The following is a 17,111-nucleotide window of genomic DNA, read 5'->3' on the forward strand; positions in this document are numbered from 1 at the left end:
AAAATTTATTTCTCTGTATGGTTTATGTTATTTTTAATTTCTTTTTCTTAACCTAAGCTAAAACGTGTATGTTGAACAAATATTTGAATTGAATTGTCTTCACAGATGGCACAGTTTTCTCTTTCAGCTCATATTGTTCTTTGTTAGCCAGTTGAGTTCAATTTCTGCAGTTGCCTACTGTTAATTTTCACCTAAAGAATTTGAATATCACTACACTTTGCCACTGGTTCTTACTGTCAATCCTTGCAGAGTTTTTTCTTTCCATCTGACAAATACTAAATTAGTGTAACCACTGGAAGGAAAGTTCCTGTTGCCAGTTGCTGCCTCTGCTTTTCAGAGTAACGCTGGCAAGTTTAAAAGCTGTTAAAGTTTTTAATCCTTGTTTTGACTCCTGTGGTTGAAGTTCAACAGGCAAACGGGGCTCTGTGTTTCAGGCACAACAACCTCGTGGTGAGACCCAACGGATTGTCCACCCTGGTGAAGAGTGGGGTTCCAGAGGCACTGAGGGCAGAGATCTGGCAGCTGCTGGCAGGATGCCATGACAACCAGGCAATGCTGGACAGATACAGATTGCTCATCACAATGGTAAGGGCTTTATTACTTGGGATTTTTCCTTCTTTTGTTCTTTTTTTTCTCTCCTTTGGTTCAGCTGAGTTGTACTGGGCAGCAGTTTTTATTCAGTGGTGGAGCAGCAGGAGAGCGAAACAGTTGGACTTGTTTTAAGCAACTGAAATTGTGATGAGGTGACTTTACCTCCTGCCGAGGGTACCTGCTGAATGGCATTAACAATAGAAATTGCTGACCTATATCTGTAGTAATGCTTGACATTTAGCTTTCTGTTCTCTTGCTGTGATGATAATAAGAACATCAGCTTGTTGTTCAGGTGTTTGCTTGTGGCTTTTTTATAGGCTCACATCCATCACTTTGGTTTTTCAACAGTTTGTTCTCTGTATGCCTTTAATGTGTGGGTTTTAAATAAAAAAAGAACACAAAGAAAGCCAAACAAAACGTCACAAAGTTAGGTATTTCTTGTTTTGTTGTTTATTTTAGAAAAGAATGTTAAAAAACATGTTTACCTAGCAGGAAACCAGTCCCCTTGCTGTATGGGTGATTTGAGAGGAGAATCCTTTTGGGAATCTGTTGCTGTTCTGTGTCCTAATGTCATCAGTGCAGTGAGTAAACACTGTAAAAAGTTGTCTGCAGAGCTGTTTGATCTGCTCAGAGCTGGGATGGCAGGAGGGAGAACCACTGTGTTCACGAGCTCTGAGCAGTGGCAGGAGGTGAACTCGGCACTGGGGGCTCTGAAGCTCTACCACTGCAGGGCAGTTGTGGCTCTTGAGAAGAGCATCGCTCTCAAAAGTGCTTGGAGTGGCAGAAAGGCTGGGGATCATTTTAATGTTGCTCAGAGATTTGTTATCTGGGTTATGAATCATCTGTTCATGCAGAAATTCCAGGGTAGATGTTGTTAGTAAAACTTTCCTCTCATAATGTTGTGGCTTTTTGCTACTTGTCCTTTTAATTTGACCCACCCACTCTGGTAAGTGTCCCCAGAGTGAGAGTTATCCTCCTGCTGGCTTCTTTTCCTTTTCCCAACAAGGAGGGATGTTTTGATGGTGTAAATTTTTCATTTTGACATTGTAGCTGGGTTATATTTTCCTTAGAAACCATTCACAGGACATCTGTCAGCTGTACGTTGCATCAAAGCCACCTCCATTATTTTGCTCCTGCTTTCCAAAAGTGGGGAAGATGTTTGTTTTACGGCGGAGGAGGGAGTGGAAAACCTCTAAAATGTGAGGTTTATCTTGATGCTGGGGCCTCATGCCTTCAAAATGCCTTGTTACAGTTGGCTTTTTCACTACAGATATCTTGCAGTGACATGTATTTTGGAAGGTATTTTGTACAGTATTTAATATGAAATACTGTTAGAGATTGGAAATTTAAATCCTGTTCTGAACTGAAGCATTTATGCAAGCAAGTTTTTTTTTCTGAAGTTGGTTTTCTCCTGAAATCACCAAATTTCTTCTGTAGTCTGACTGTCTAAACTGCTGGTGATCCTATCCTTTGGCAGGAGAGGATTCATGGAAAGGAAGGAAGAGGAGAGAGCCTGTGCCAAAGCAAAGCTAGGGCCCATCTTTGGGAAGAATTAATATGAGGTGCTCCAGAAAAGAATGGTCAGCTAATTTTTTATAATGAATTATTACCTGATATTTATGGCTGTGAGCAGAACTCCTCAATTTCATGTTGGTGTATTGATAATGTGAATTAAGCAGACAGAGCAGTAGTACATATATTTTAGTAGTATATACTAAATAGTGGTATATACTATTGAAAGCTTTGCTGTAGTGTTACCTTATGTGTGTTAATAATAACATGCACGTTAAACTTTGGAGGGAAATGTGGTAAAAACCGTGGCTTTGCTGCAGTGTTGCTGATTAACTGCTGGTGAAACTGTGCTTGCTGCTGAGGGTTGTGTTGTTGGCAGGCCAGAAACGTGTGCATTGTGATGCCCAGAGGGACAGCAGACTCTCAGCATTTGAATTTAGTTTGGAGACCACAATACAGACACATCTGCTGTTGGATCCAGCTGTGTGCAGCAGTGCTGTGTTGGATTGGGCAGCTGTAATTCCCACCCCCTGACACATCTGGCTGTGTCTTTGTACCATTCATGCCCATCCCTATGCAGGGCTCTGGAATCTGCTGCAGTGGTTTTCAGCCAGAGGAGTGCTTTGTTCAGTGTGTTCTGTAGGAGAGAGTAATTTGGGGCCTGTTTTAGAGTTCCAGTTTAAGCACAGAAAGCAAAATAAAATGTCTCATTTAGAAAAATCAATGCTGCGCTTATTTTCTCCAGAGGGCCTCCACATCCTCTAGTCCTGCTCACTGGAGGTCCGTGCTCTGTCAGGAATGATCCAGTGGGCTGTGTTTCCTTTTCCATCTCACAGCATTCACAGACATATCGGATGTATTTCCCATCTGGGGGTGAGTTTGGAGTTCCAGGAGGGAAGGGAGAAGGAAGTACCTCTGCTCTCACAAACACCGTTGTGCAGACGAGCACTGCCTCGCACTGTCTCGGGTCTCCTGCTGAATTCCAGCTTGGTGATTCCCGTGAGCCACTCAGGAATTTCGACTGGAACACAGTAGTAGGCCCTGCATGCAATTGGAGAGAGTAGGAGTTGTGATTTGGCAGCTGCCTCGTTTGTGACATGTATGTAAATCAGTTCTGTGTGACAATCAGAACGTGCCTGAGTTCCCTCCCTGGCATGTGTGCCATGGGCTCGTCACCCCGCTGCACATGGCACAGGATGGAAGGGGAACACAAAGCACACAGCAGGAGAGAGAAATGGGTGGTTTATTTGTTTATTTAAAGGAAAAGAAAAGCAGAGTGAGAAAAATCTGCTTGTGGTAACCCAGGGGTAGTACTGGCAGGGTTCTAAAATGTCTCATCTCTTCATAGAAGGTTTTCAGTTCATAACCTAATGTCCATGAAGGAGTGAACAGTGTGCATAAAGTTCATCTAACAATATATATATAGACTAGTTTTAAATAATGCTGCTCTGGTTTAAGAAAACAAAGCTTGTTTTAAATTTATTCTTATTTTCTAAAGTAACATCAGAATCTAATCCTGCTGTCAGGTGAAGTAGATGTTGGTAGTATTGTATTGATTAAAAGCAATGGAAGTCTGGACAGGGATGTCAATGCCCATTTTTGAGCTGGGTGGTGACATTGAGTCGAAGGTCTTCAAGAGAGACTCAATGGCTGTCCTTACAAATGACTTGTAAGAGAACCAAAAATAAGATTATTTGTGTGCTATCATAATTTCCTTTGGCAATATGAGCATGTGCCCAGAACAGTTAGAGATAATAACTAATTAAAGGGTCAGGCTTCAGAAGAGTTGGCCAAAAAATAGCTTTGTCTGCTGACTGTATAATGGTGTTTTGTGTCTGGGCCAATAACGTTTCAAACCACTCCACAGAAGAGTGAAAATCCTAAGAATTCTTCCAAGGTCTGAAGCAAATACGAGAGTCATTGATTTGGGGATTAAATATTGCCATATCATGAAAATAATTGATCTCAGTAATATAGCAATTTGAAAATGGCTCTAATGAGGGGTATCACTACTCCAGGGGTCTGATTCTCATCCAGTAGGGACCAGTTATAGGAAAGGATGTTCCATTGCTGCAGAAGATGGAGCAAATGGGTTGGGTTTGGGGCTGGATGAAATAAAATCAATCTAGAGCTAATAGATGTAGTTTATCTTCTCAATTTGGACCAGCATTATTGTTTCTGACTCCTATAAGACAAATACTCCCATTATAAACCAAAAAGAAAAAAAAACAAACAGAAGTTAAGATTTCAGGTTTCTGGAATTGTCTCTTGTCCAAAATTAAAAATTAAGGATGGGATAGCTGAAAATAGCAGATACTGTTGTTGAAGTTTCATCATGTGCTTAAGCACAATCTTCTATGCATTGAATTTACTCTTTTATCTGTTTCTTGATACATCCCTCTGCAAACTGAGCTCAGAGGTCTGAAGTAAAGATCAGCTTTCATGTAAACCTAATGCAGAAATGTATTCACTTTTTAAACTTCGAAATTATCCAAACCATTAAAACGAGAAAAGGTATTTGCTCTGTTGTTTCCTACTTCATATTGACTTGGCTTTCTAATTTTATTGCCATTTTGCTTGCATAGTTAGGAAATGGAGAGTGGAGGAGACTACAAATGAGCCACTGTTTTTATCCAAAGAAGATTAAACGTGGTTGACTTTGAAACTGGTGCCTTGATGCCGTGTTTGTGTGGTTCTGTGTGTTTGTTTGATTTGTTTTATCTGTTTTATTTGGGTTGAAACAGTTTAGCTGTGGATTGAGAGGATTTCTTACATGGGAAGGCTATTTTCATTTGAGTAGGGAATGAATCAAGCCTGTTCCTTGCAGCAATACTAAAGGATGGTAAGTTTGCACGAGGAGAAGGAATAATGTTTTTTTTGTCCCAGTGGCATTGTGCAGGGCTCCACTGCTCAGTGTGCTGAGACTAATTAATCAGTAAGGGTGTCTAATTAAAAAGATGACTGTTCACCAGCTGCCACAGCAGGTTGGTTAATGGACTGAAACGTTGGAGTATTTTTGTAGCAAATATTTGTGCTCAAAATGCTGCATCTGTTTGTCCTGACTGAAAATGGGCGAGTTTGGGCTTCTGCGCAGCCAGGAGCATTTTTTTTTTTCTTTACAACATTATTAGTTCTCTTTACTAATTAGGAATGGTCTCCCCTGACTTTTAGAGAGAATAGATATCAAGGATGGCATAGCTGTATGCTTAGCAAGTATAAAAGATCCTATTACATAAGGATCAACGATAATTAGAATTAAAATGTGATTTTTTTTTTTCAGTTGACTAAAAAGAGAACTAATACCTGTTATATTGCTTTTTGAATGAGATGCTTGGATATTAAACAAAGTAATTCTGGAGGAGCTGATCACTTAGAGATGTACATGCAGCTTTCCCAGTTCCCTCTTTCTTTTAAATTCAGTATCTCTAAGCAGTTTCTAGATTTTACTTTTCCCCACCTTTTCTAAAAGGGTAAGGATAGGATGACTGTTCCTTAACCCTTCTCTTAAACTGAGATCATTCATTTCCTGGCAAGTGGATTCCCGATATTTTTATAATTTAATGTGGTTTGCAGAGAAAAATCAGTTCCTGTGTTGGTTGGAGTGATAGGAAGGCTCATTTTTGGTATAAGCTGAGCTGTTAGTGCTGACAGTTACAGTCACCTACTTGTTTGAATTATTTTAGTGGTGCTGCAACACTGTGGGACAATGAAGTATAAATGAACTGAAAAGACTTAGTAGAAATCAATGAAAAATTATTGTCTCTGAAGAGCAGAAGTTGACAGAATTTTAATTCTTTAAATAGCTTAATTTAAATTCAGACTTCAGATAAAAGGTTTAGTTTATGATGAATGTACCAGGGTACCTGGTTTCATAGTAAATGTTAATATTACTCTTACAAACTCAGGAATAAAATGTCCCTAAGGTGAATTTAATTTGCCAAGTTTTGATTCATCTAGAGCTCATCTGAAGAAAATCTCTCAGTTTTGTGTGCACAAAAGGGAAAATCTAATGTTCACTCTTCATCTTCAAAGGAATTCTTCAATATAATGACAGCTCTCCTGAGGAAATAAAGGAGGAGCATCCATTAGTAATTTTTATTTTTATTACCTTAATTTTAATGTTTATGTGTGGTATTTGAAGGGGAAAATAATGCCAATAATATTTTTTTCAGGACCTGCATAAAATGATAAAAAGTTCTGCCACATTAAGAATTTTCCTACAATTTCCTTTTCTGTGCATAACAGTAAAATGACACTCACAGTACAATTCCTGGCTCTTGGGAATTGTGTGTTGTGTGACTTCTCTGCTCTAGAAGCCACATAAACTGATGTATTTATTTCGAAGGGTAGAGTGCAAATGAGATTTGCTCGTGCCCTCTGGGAGCCTGGGGTGGGGTTTGTGGGTGAGAATTTCTGGTCCCTTTTGTGCAGAGCGAAGGGAGCAGAGCTGCCCATCATCTCAAACACTGGGAAAGCCTTGGGTGGTAGCAATGTTCTGGCCTGAACAGGTTTGATGGTGGTTCCTGGGAGGATGGATGTTCAGCCAGTCTCCCTGGCTCGGGGTGTATGAATATTGATGCAGATAACAAGTGTTTTGCTAAGTGGGATGGAGCGGGGATGTGTCAGTGCCTCGCTGTTCCCTCAGAGCGTGGTAAGAGCTGCTGGTTCTTGGCTCCTCAGAGCTCCTTTGAAATTCCAGGATGTATTCCTAGATGAGGCATGACCAGGTTGAATTAGACTGTCGAATTAGAGTGTTGGTTCGTTGACAGGTGCTCAGTTTTCCCGTGGCAGTGGCAGTGAGAATGTTTCAAACAATGGTATTCTACACCCCTGAGTAAAATGGGATCACTTGGGAAGTTCTCTGCAGGGTGTCTTTATGGAATTCTGTGGGTATGATCTCTCCCTGGCAGCACAGGGCACTGCTCACCTGGAGCAAATGGCTCTGTGGCCACGACCAGAGCTGTGGTTCCTGAAGGATAACTCGATTTTAAACGATCAACTTGATCTTGGTATTCCTCTTTCCTCTCAAATCCGCTTCTTTCTCACCATCCTCTGCTCTCAAACAATGGTTGCATAACTGTTATTCAGGAGGCTGCAGCACTCCAAAGCTGGAGCTGGAGTTTTAGAAATCCTAGATATTTTATTGAGGAGAGCAAACCACCTTTTCCTGACTGTTAGTTGCAGGTTTCAGTGTGTTCATGTTTGATGCCTTAAGAATTAAACAGAGAGCTCCAAACGCTTAGAGACAAACATGAAGAATCCAGAAGTATACTTTAAATCCAGCCTCTTTTATTTCTCCTGAGAATTCTAGTTTAAATTGGTGTGTAAAGTCACTTAAAATGCCTTTATTAACAGCAGAACTGGCGGCCAGCATTTGGTTAAAGCATGTTTTACCATAGCAGTGGGCAGCAGTCCAGAACAATTGGAATGGTAACAAAACCCAGCAAGGCTTGAGCTGCATGTGAAGAAAAATCCAGTCATACCTAAGTGATGAATACATCACTTAAATCTAGACTGGAATTTGGCATAGGGGTGAATTCTGATACCTCCTGCTACCTTACTTAATGTATGACTTCTTTATGATAAAGCCCCCCAAATGGTTATCTCTGTGTTCTTCAGGATATTCTTTTAAAGGGTTGAGCCAGTATGAAAGTAGATTTTACTGTAATCACTTCAGAGACCTATAGTTCTTCTTTACAGCCTGTATCCATTAAGGAATTTTTTCCCTTTGCAGTGATGAGTATGTTCATACAAATTAAGAGTAATTTCCCTATCAGCAAGCAAATTTGCAGCTGCTGAGGTAAACTAACCAAAAGGAGTTCTATTTATTACAGTCTGCTACTGCATATATTCTTTCTAATAATCACTTCTATAGGTTTTTGTGGTCATACACAAATATTTTGGCAGCTGAGATTTTTTACTTGTTGAGGGTTTTCATCAGTTGTTTCTTAAGCTGACAACTGAACATTGACGATATGGAGCTTCACGTATTTTAATCACATCCTGCATATGACAAAGCCATCTTCATATGGCTGGTTTGTCTCCAAAGCAATCCAGTTTCAAAATACCAACTTTTTTTTTTTTTAATTTTATTTTTTGCCTGGGTAGTACAATACACAGCCTGAATGGAAAACTAAATCGTTCTTAACGGGGGTTGTGGTTTCAGACCGTGGGCTTGCCAGAAGAGGTTCCTTTGGTGTGCTCTTACCTAACAATTTCAGGGCTAATCGCAGGAATTCGTGGATTTCTATTTAGAAAACCTCCTTCCCCCCATTTCCCTCTCAGAGAGATTCCCTGTGCAGGTGTGGGGTGAGGGTGAGGTGGGAGCACAGTGCCGGGACGGGCAGGTGAGGCCAGTTTGGAGGCAGCCTTAGGTAGGTGAATGTAACATCATAGTCCAAGTGTGCTCCTTGGGACCTGTGTGGCAAATCTTTTGTGGATTTGTAAAGGTCATTTCAGGAAGCTCTTTTGGTCTTTGTTGGCACTGTCCAGGATTTCCTTTGCCTGTCTATGAAGACCCTCAAATTCTTCTTTAATGGAAAATTGAAAATACATCAACACATGTTCGGGATAAAACATGCTTGCAAGTGTTGGAATGAATATTCTTTTGGGATGCTTTTAATGCTACTCCTGATATAACAAGAATGATGCTGAATGCCGTGGATTTACACAGTTAAGAAGTGGTATTTGGGTGGCTGCTCATTTTCTCTGAACTCAGCTTACAGTTCGGGCAGCCCTGCACTTGATTAAGTTTAGGATATTTATACAAGGAGGAAACTGGTTTTATAGAAGGCTCAGAGCAGCGGTAGCTGGTTGTCTCTTCAGGAGTGTCTGCAGTGTCTGGTTGAGTCAGCAACAAAGCTTGAAAAGATGCAGCCTGGCTCCTCTAGCCCAGGCATAGGCAGAAAGTCCCTCTAAAGCTGTGATTTAAAGCATTGATATTCCCAGGTCCAAGGTTTATCCTGGCTGATGCAAACATAGGTGTAGTCAGTGAGTGTTGTACATGGAGTTGCCTTTGCAGAAGCTGTTGACTTGGTCACAGATTCATTAGGTAACATTTACCTACATTGTTTGCATTTCTAGAAGTACCTGTGGCTTCACATGGTGCTTAAGAGTTAAGTGTACCCACCTCAAGGATTAATATACTGAGGCTGGGGAAGCAAAACTGCAGAAATACCCTTGAATTTGTCAGCATTATCCTTGTTCCACATCCTTGTGGTATTGTTTGAATTTCCAGTGAATATCTCTTGACTTCTGTGCTGCAATAAGGAATTACTCTGATTCTTTTCCCTTTAGTGCAAGTGAAGAGCCTGACTTTGAGCTGTGTTCTTGGCCATGTTAGTCCTGCGTGCTGAAAGCTCTGGTGGACTGGGCTGAGAGACTTTTCATGTGGGTCAGAAAGGAGTTATGAGTAATGCTGGCAGGAGCCTTGATATTTACTGCAGTGAAGCCAAAATACAAAGCACTTGCAGTGTTAAAATATCAGCTTCACTGGGAATCCCAGCACGTGCCACCTCCATGGTCCCAGTGCAAATATTGCCAGTAGAAGTTACTGTTTCTAGTCATAACTCTCTGAAGTATCTGTTAAATATTTTGCTTACTATTAATTAAGGCTTATCTCAGTATGGGCTTTGGACCATTTCACAGTTTTGTTAATTTTTAATAGAAGTAGCAATTTTGACAATCTGAGAAGTGTTGGGAGACAGCAGGTTCTCTGAGATTGCTGTGGAACTGCTTGTGTAGTTAGGAGCCCTGTAATGATCATCAAGGATGTACCAGACATCTAAATATCATAATCTTGTGGTTATAGTCATCTTTATAATTCCATCCGTATCAAGGGGCAGAACTCTGCTGCTTCAGACAGATGAATTTTGGTATTCCCTCACTTTTCAGTACTTAATTTAAAATCATCAAGTAACTTTTAGTTATAGAATCAGGCTGGTTTGGGTTGGAGGGGACCTTAAAGCTCATCCCATTCCACCCCCTGCCATGGGCAGGGACACCTTCCACTATCCCAGGCTGCTCCAAACCCCATCCAGCCTGGCCTTGGACACTTCCAGGGATGGGGCAGCCACAGTTTTTCTGCCATGGTGTCTTTTGGTCCTTGTGGTGACTGATATAAATGATGTCCCGTTGCTGTTGATTTTGATAATAAGCTGATACACTTTGTGGATGTGGGTAAGGTCACCAGGATATCAAATAAGTGCCATAAGGTGTGTGTTTCTTCCTACTGGCCATGAGAACTCGGGATGACTAATTTTCTGCTCACCTTGGTCTGCTCTCTTGTACTCTGTGGAGTTCTCTGGAATTGTACTAATTGTGGTCTCTAAAGCAGAATCCAAAAAAAACCCCAACCTCTACTTATCTCTGAAGCTCTTTCTGAAAATTGAGTCACAGACGTTACATTTTAAGCCAGCAGAATGTTTGATTATTCTACTTTCGACTGCCTTTAAAATTCTAGTTGCCATAACAACTTTATTTCTATATTTTTAGCACATCAGTTGCCATAACAATAAAATATAGCTTTTTGAATGTAACCATTTTCCCCCTACTTTTTTTTTTTGCTTTGTTTTAGAAAGAACCTTTTTTAGGGGGGGAAAGGAAATGTAGCAAAGCTCATCCCCTGTGAGCACTTGGGTTAGAACATTAGCTGAAAAATAAGAGGTTTTTAATCTAGCCTTATTCCATTTCTCTGGCATTTTTTTGACTACTGAGTGTTTTCATAACTTAGGCAGAAAAATGAATGCAAATCACTGTGTAAAGCCTTTCCTTTGGAGGAAATTGCCATTGGGATTTTGTTTTTATGTGTTGTAGTTAGTGTGTTAAAAGACCTTAACTGGTAGTGGGTAATTTCCAATATCTTTATTTCATTACGTGGAATGGGTATAAATGAAGTGTGTGGTCACTGACTTAGAGGCTGTGTTGAGTTCAGCCTGTTGATACCCTGAGTTATGGGCAGTTTTATGTGATAGGTCTTTAAAATATATGAATTAAGAAATGGACGTTTAGCTCAAAGCCATAATCTTGAGCAGAGGGGAAAGGTTTATGTGTGAATGTAATATTGGTGAAAGAAGTTGGACTTGAACTTAATCTTTAGACTTGACTTCTCCATTCCCCCACAGCATCCTTTCCAAAAGGACTTGCAGATCTCAGATTTATATTTAACCTGCTGTCTTTGTATTTAACCTGTTTTTAGTGCTCATAAAGTATATGTTTAATTTCAGCTATTTTTCTAAGAGATGGCAAATAGTGTCAGGTTTGGTATTTCTTCTAGAATTAACAATTTCTCAGCTCACATAACATTTTACATGTGCCAATTTCTGGCTATAAATATAAATGTCCTCATTATCTAATACAATCAAAGTAATTTAAGACAGAGTTTGCTGGTTATTGGAAGTTGAATGTATTTAAATGTTATTAATCTTGAAACATAGTTATCAGATGTGAGATGATTTTATAAATTTTAATTAGCCAGTTTTTAACTCGAGGTGGGGGGGGAATTAAACATCAGTAATTCCTGCTTTCAGTGGCCTTTTCCAAACATCTCCCACTACCAGGTTCCATGCCTGTGAATTAGCCAGGGGTCTAATTCCACTGTTATTTGCAAAATTTTCCCTCTACACCACTCTTGGTAGGAAGCTCTTCCTTGTCTTTTTGTCTTTTCTCGTACATGGATGTCGATGTTAGTGTGTGCTGATATAGATCCATGCTGGAGGAGAATATGAGTGATACCTCTTCAGCACTTCCAGCTGGGAGGAAGGTTTGGTGTAAATGAAGCTGAGCTTAAAATCCATTAAAAGAAATTGTGCCACCCTTCAGGCTATAAATAGTTTTCGTGCCATATCCTTTCCATCTTCCTCTTTTCCATTTCTTCACAAAGTGGTAGAATAGTAATCCCGAGTAACACTTGGTTTAAAGATAGTCTTTGGAAAAATCACTATTTATTTCAATTGTTTTCAGCTTTATTGTTCTCAAGAAACAGTGGAATTGGATTTATTGGGATCTGGGGTTGGTCCCACCTGCTCCCCAGTGGATCCTGCACGAAAACAATAACAACTCCTCAGTTGTGAAGTGATTTTTGCCCCCACCAACAGGCAGAGCTGGGACTTTATCTCCTAAATGATCCTAGTTGTTCTGTGCTTTTCTGAGCCACCTCTTGGCTCTTTGAACAAGCACTATTTTAAAAAATCTATTAAAGGAAAAGTTTAGAGTGGAATGTGTCAGTTCTGTACACGAATGAGAAATGAACTGTCAGTGTGACTGGGCACGTGTTTGCAGCCAGCCTGGCTGGGTTACACTGGATGCTCTGGAGGATGTTCCTGGAGCGTTTGCCCCAAGCCACATCCATGGAAAGTGGGTTTCAGTCTGCTCCTGACATGTGCACGTGAGTTGGTCACACAATAGCTGCCACTTCACAATGTTTAGAAAAGGAAGTGGAACTTTATGCTTTGGTGCATAGAAGACAGACAGGAGTAGGTGGGTTTGGTCCTTGTGGTCGTGTCTTAGTCGTTGCTTTTGCACAGGCCTTACAGTTGGCTTCCTAATTAAGGCTACTATAAATTATTCATCAGTTGAACTCATTAAATCAAAATTGGTTGCCTTTTAAAAGGTCATGCTGTAGTTTAAGAGAACTCTTTGGCTCCCAGTGTGTGAAAAATCAAAGTAGCTGATCACAGTGTTTGGGATATTTATTTTTTTTTTAATAGCCTTAAAAATTCTTATTCTGGCTCTGCTGAAATGGAATTACTGCTAATACTGACTGATCTTACACTCCTGCCAAGTCAGCTGGAATCCTTTTCAACATACACTTTCTTGGTGCCTTGAGATACACTTTTAGAAGTGTATCTTGAGATACACTTTTAGAATACCACTTTCTGTGGAATGGAACTCCTGGCTTGAGGTAGACAAAAGTATTTGTAAAAGCACAACTGTGTCAAAACACCCCGCTAAAAAGTTTAATGAATGCAGTGCTGAAATCTTTTAAATATTATTTCAAATAGAGAAATGATTCCCTCAGGAAAGGGAAGGGTAATACTACCTGCACTGTGCAGACTATTCTCTCTGTTTCTTCATTTACCATTCTCTTAATTGCTGTCTTCCATCCTGTGATTTAACAGGTGAATATTTTAATCGTCCCTTGTATGAAGGGAGCAGTGGTAAGTAGTAAGTCTGTGTTCTTTTGCCAGTATACTTTTCTTTTTTAAGCTGCTCCTACTGTTAAGAGCAGGTGGTTTAGTTTTAGTAGCACATGCATGAAACTGAGGGCACATGTTTAATTTTTTGCTTTTCATATCATCCTAAGACGTTTTTCTTGTGCTTCCAATGCATTTCTTACCATATGTGGTCAGTCAGTAAATAGCATCCTTCTGTAGCTTAAGTGCTGTTTGTTTAAAGCAAATGCTGTTCAGTGCCTGAAAAATGCTAATTATCACCATTCATTAGACTGCACAGCATTTCCCTGAAGTAGATTCACTTCTTGACAGTTTATTGCACGGAGTTTTATTTCTATTGATTCGAGGCACAGGAATTTGGTGGAATTTGTCACTCCGAATTGAACTTGTAGAGTGGGTGCTGTTTGTCACAGGGGCATCAATATCATCTTGAGGGAAGCTCCTCCTGAAAAAACAATGTTCATTTTTTGTTTTGCATTTATCTGTGGGTGGCATCCCAGCCCATGGCAGGGGGATGGAACAAGATGATCTTTAAGGTCCCTTCCAACCCAAACCATTCTGTGATTCTATGAAATATAATCCATGAGACTACAGGAGCAGTGTTTAAGGGAAGATTATGGCAGCAATTTACTCCAAAAACTTGCTTCATATTTATTAAATATGTGAATAAAGTTAAGAGCTAATTTAAAAGCTTCAAGCTTTAGAAATGTTCGATGTAATTGTTGCTTAACGGCATGAAAAGACTACACAATAAACCTGCAAATGTGAATGCCCATCTCTATCTACTGATCCACATGAAAAAAAATATTATTTGTCCATTTCTTCTTGTTCTGCATCACAGCATCCTAATTGCCTGACAGTTAGGTGATACTGATATTTGCATCCTTAGAAACTGTGTTGGAAAAGGACTGAGCTGGGAGTCCAGTGGAGGAACAGGCTGAACCTGAGCAGTGAAAGGAGAAGGGCTCATTAGCTCCCTTCCACATCCCTTCCCAGTTTAGAAAGCTCTGTCCCCTTCCAGCCTCTTTCCTGAACTGCCCCCACCCTCCACTCCAAATTACTCCTTCCTTCTCCCCCCCCTTACAGAACCTGCTGTGTTGCTGCCACCAAATTCAGTTTTGCCCTGATGCCGAAAGGACCCGTGCAGGCTTTGGGGAGAACTTTTTTCCTGCATCCATGAAGTTAAGTGCTCCTCAAGAGCATCTGCATTTCAGAAATGCAGCTGTGTCACTGGTACCTCTTGGTCTTGGCTGCAGCACAAGGGTACGTGGGCCATAGCACTGTAAAAGGTTTGTGGCATTCCTTGGAATCACGGGGTGGGAGGGAGAAGGAGAGGAGCTGTGATAGCAAAACCAATAAATGAGACTGTCAGGTGGAGAAATACTTCAAGGCCTGAAAATTTCTACAATACACTGTAGTTTCCTTCAGAACTGACACTTCTGGATTTTCATTACTGGCCCAGAAGTGTTTAGTCTTGATGAGGATGAAGACAAACCACAGCAAGAAAAATCCTGAGTGGATGGTGGGAGTCACAGGCTGTGAAAACTCCATCCTTGGAGATGTTCTCAGCTCAGCTGGATGCAGGACCCAGCACAACAGGGCCTAAATTTGGCATTGGACCTGAATTTGAACTTGGCCCTGCTTTGAGCAGGGCGTTAGACCAGATGATATCAAGAGGTGCCTTCCAGGAGAAAGGGTTTAAGAAGGCTAAGATTGTTTAGAGGAAAAATAAAGGGTTCATACATATAAATATATATATATATATACACTTCTTATATCTCATCATACACTTGTACTCAGGTCAAAATCCCTGTGTAAGCCAGAGCTCTCCATGGCAGGTTTTAAATTGACAGCTGTAGTGGGTGGATTTGGGGAAGAGGCTTTACATTCCAAATAACAAATAGAACCGATTTCTGCCTTAAATACAGCACCAGTATGACTTCACAGAGCAGCTTTAGACGCTAGTCTGATGTAGAATAACCCAACCATCTACACACACACACAATTTTTAAGGCAACAGCTGATTTTCCTTCCTCCTCTCCTGCTTTAAGCTGCACTACAACTGCAAGCTGTATAGGATAGAATTGTTCTGGAGGCATTAGTAGCAAAATCAAGCCGTCCATGAGATATGTGGGCAAGTAAATGCCAGAGGTAGTTAAGCTTAAAAATAAAGCAAACTGAAGAAACACCTTTGTTATACAGGCTTAGAAGAAAGTGCATAAAAGAAAGTAATACTTAAAAACCAGAGTTGGGCAGAAGAAAAGAAGCTGAGGAGCTGGTATATATATCAGCACTGCCATTCAGGTCTGCAGCTAAGTAAGTAACTGTGTACCTCATCTCACCCTCTCAGCTGCACCTCACTGCTCTAATCAATGCTTTTAAAAAGATTTTACAGAAATTACTGTTGTCCATTTAATCCAGGTGACCATCCAATAATTTAACAAAGAAAGGTTTTGAACTACAACTGAGTGGTGGGACTGAGATGTTGCCGTGAGCACTGCAGGGATTGCTTCCATCAGTCCTGTTGCCTCACAATGAAAGGCTTGGGAAACAAATATTTCTATTCCTTTCCAAACAGAATGACCAATAGATTGTTTTCCTGCTTGGAGCTTCTAAATCTCTCTTTGTATGTGTGGACTTTTTCTGTCTGAGGAGCTTTGTCTGGTTTCCTTTCAGGGTCACACATCACCACTGCTTTCAAAGCCTCTCTTCACATACACAAAGCTCATGCTCCTACCACGTCCCCTCTGCTTTCTGCAGCATCACACGGTGTGAGTCTTCTGTTTTTGGTGGCAACTTGTGTTGTTTCTAGCTGATATAATTTATAAAGAAGGTGTGGAATTGCTCCTTCTCTTCCCCTTGAAGGGTGCTCAGTCCTTCTGCTGCACGTAACCAGCTATGAACTTCTGCACCATGTACAACACTGCCTTGGTGACAGCCATTAAATTCTTCCAGTAGAGCTTTTCTCTTTCTCACTTCCTTTTCTTTACACACAACTTAAAAAAATCCTGAAGAACATTCGTTTAAAACTGTTCCAGAGTCTCAAATGTGTCTCTAAACACAAATCTAAACTTTTCCCAGAGAGCTTTTAACGTGCCGCCGCTGGTACAACATTCCGGTGTTGCCACATCCTGTAAAATTCCATCTGGAATCGCACGGTTTCGTCAGGACTGGCTGATTTCTGCTTTAATTTTCACTTGCCTCCAAATCTACGTAAACCAGTGCAAGTTAGTGCCGTCAGCCTGGTGCAGTTTGCAGTGAGTAGCTGAAGTGCTGAAGCCGCTGGCAGCTTGCAGCATGACTGGCTTTTTGAGAGTGAAGGAAGCCTGCTTGTATTCCCACAAAGAAATCCAACTTCCCTACTTTTGAAGCACTCAGTCCCTTTAATTACAATTTCTGCAAAGGAAGTGTTTTACCTGTGTCTAGAACCAACCAGCAGAGGTTGCCATTGATTTTTCCTGTTACCTGCTCAGCAGAGCCTGGATTTCTTGTACCAGACCTGAAATATTTGGCTGCCCCGAGGGCTTGTTGTCAGAGTTGGGCACTCTGGGGATACACAGCGGGCACCAGCTGGGGCTGACCTGGGAACAAGGTGACTCAGTGGTCACTGTGACATCTGGGAGCTTTAGTAGTTCCCAATCCTCAAATCTGTATGGAGCAGGATGCACTGAGCATCCTGTGGTCCACTTTATGTCACGCTTTACCTTTGCTTAGCTGATGTGCCCTTGTGCCTTTGGGGCTTTCTAATGTCCATTGTAAGGTGTTCTGGCCCTTTATGTCCCTGGTGCCAACGACCCGGCCCAGGGAGGGGGTGGAGAAGTCCGGGTTCCTGCCGTG

At 40.9% G+C, this 17,111-nt stretch overlaps 1 protein-coding gene across 8 annotated transcripts in view; it reads left to right on the top strand.

The window, feature by feature from the left end:
• RABGAP1L (RAB GTPase activating protein 1 like) overlaps window positions 1–17,111 on the top strand; it is a 224,857-nt gene that overhangs the window by 53,574 nt on the left and 154,172 nt on the right. For all 8 annotated transcript variants that reach the window (XM_027694793.1, XM_027694796.1, XM_027694799.1 and 5 more), the window contains one exon: window positions 435–585. In XM_027694793.1, coding sequence (XP_027550594.1) covers window positions 435–585 — 151 coding nt within the window. The remainder of the gene's footprint in view (window positions 1–434; window positions 586–17,111) is intronic.

The sequence above is a fragment of the Neopelma chrysocephalum genome, unplaced genomic scaffold (genome assembly GCF_003984885.1).
Source record: "Neopelma chrysocephalum unplaced genomic scaffold, ASM398488v2 Primary Assembly neopelma1_98, whole genome shotgun sequence".
Classification (NCBI taxonomy): domain Eukaryota; kingdom Metazoa; phylum Chordata; class Aves; order Passeriformes; family Pipridae; genus Neopelma; species Neopelma chrysocephalum.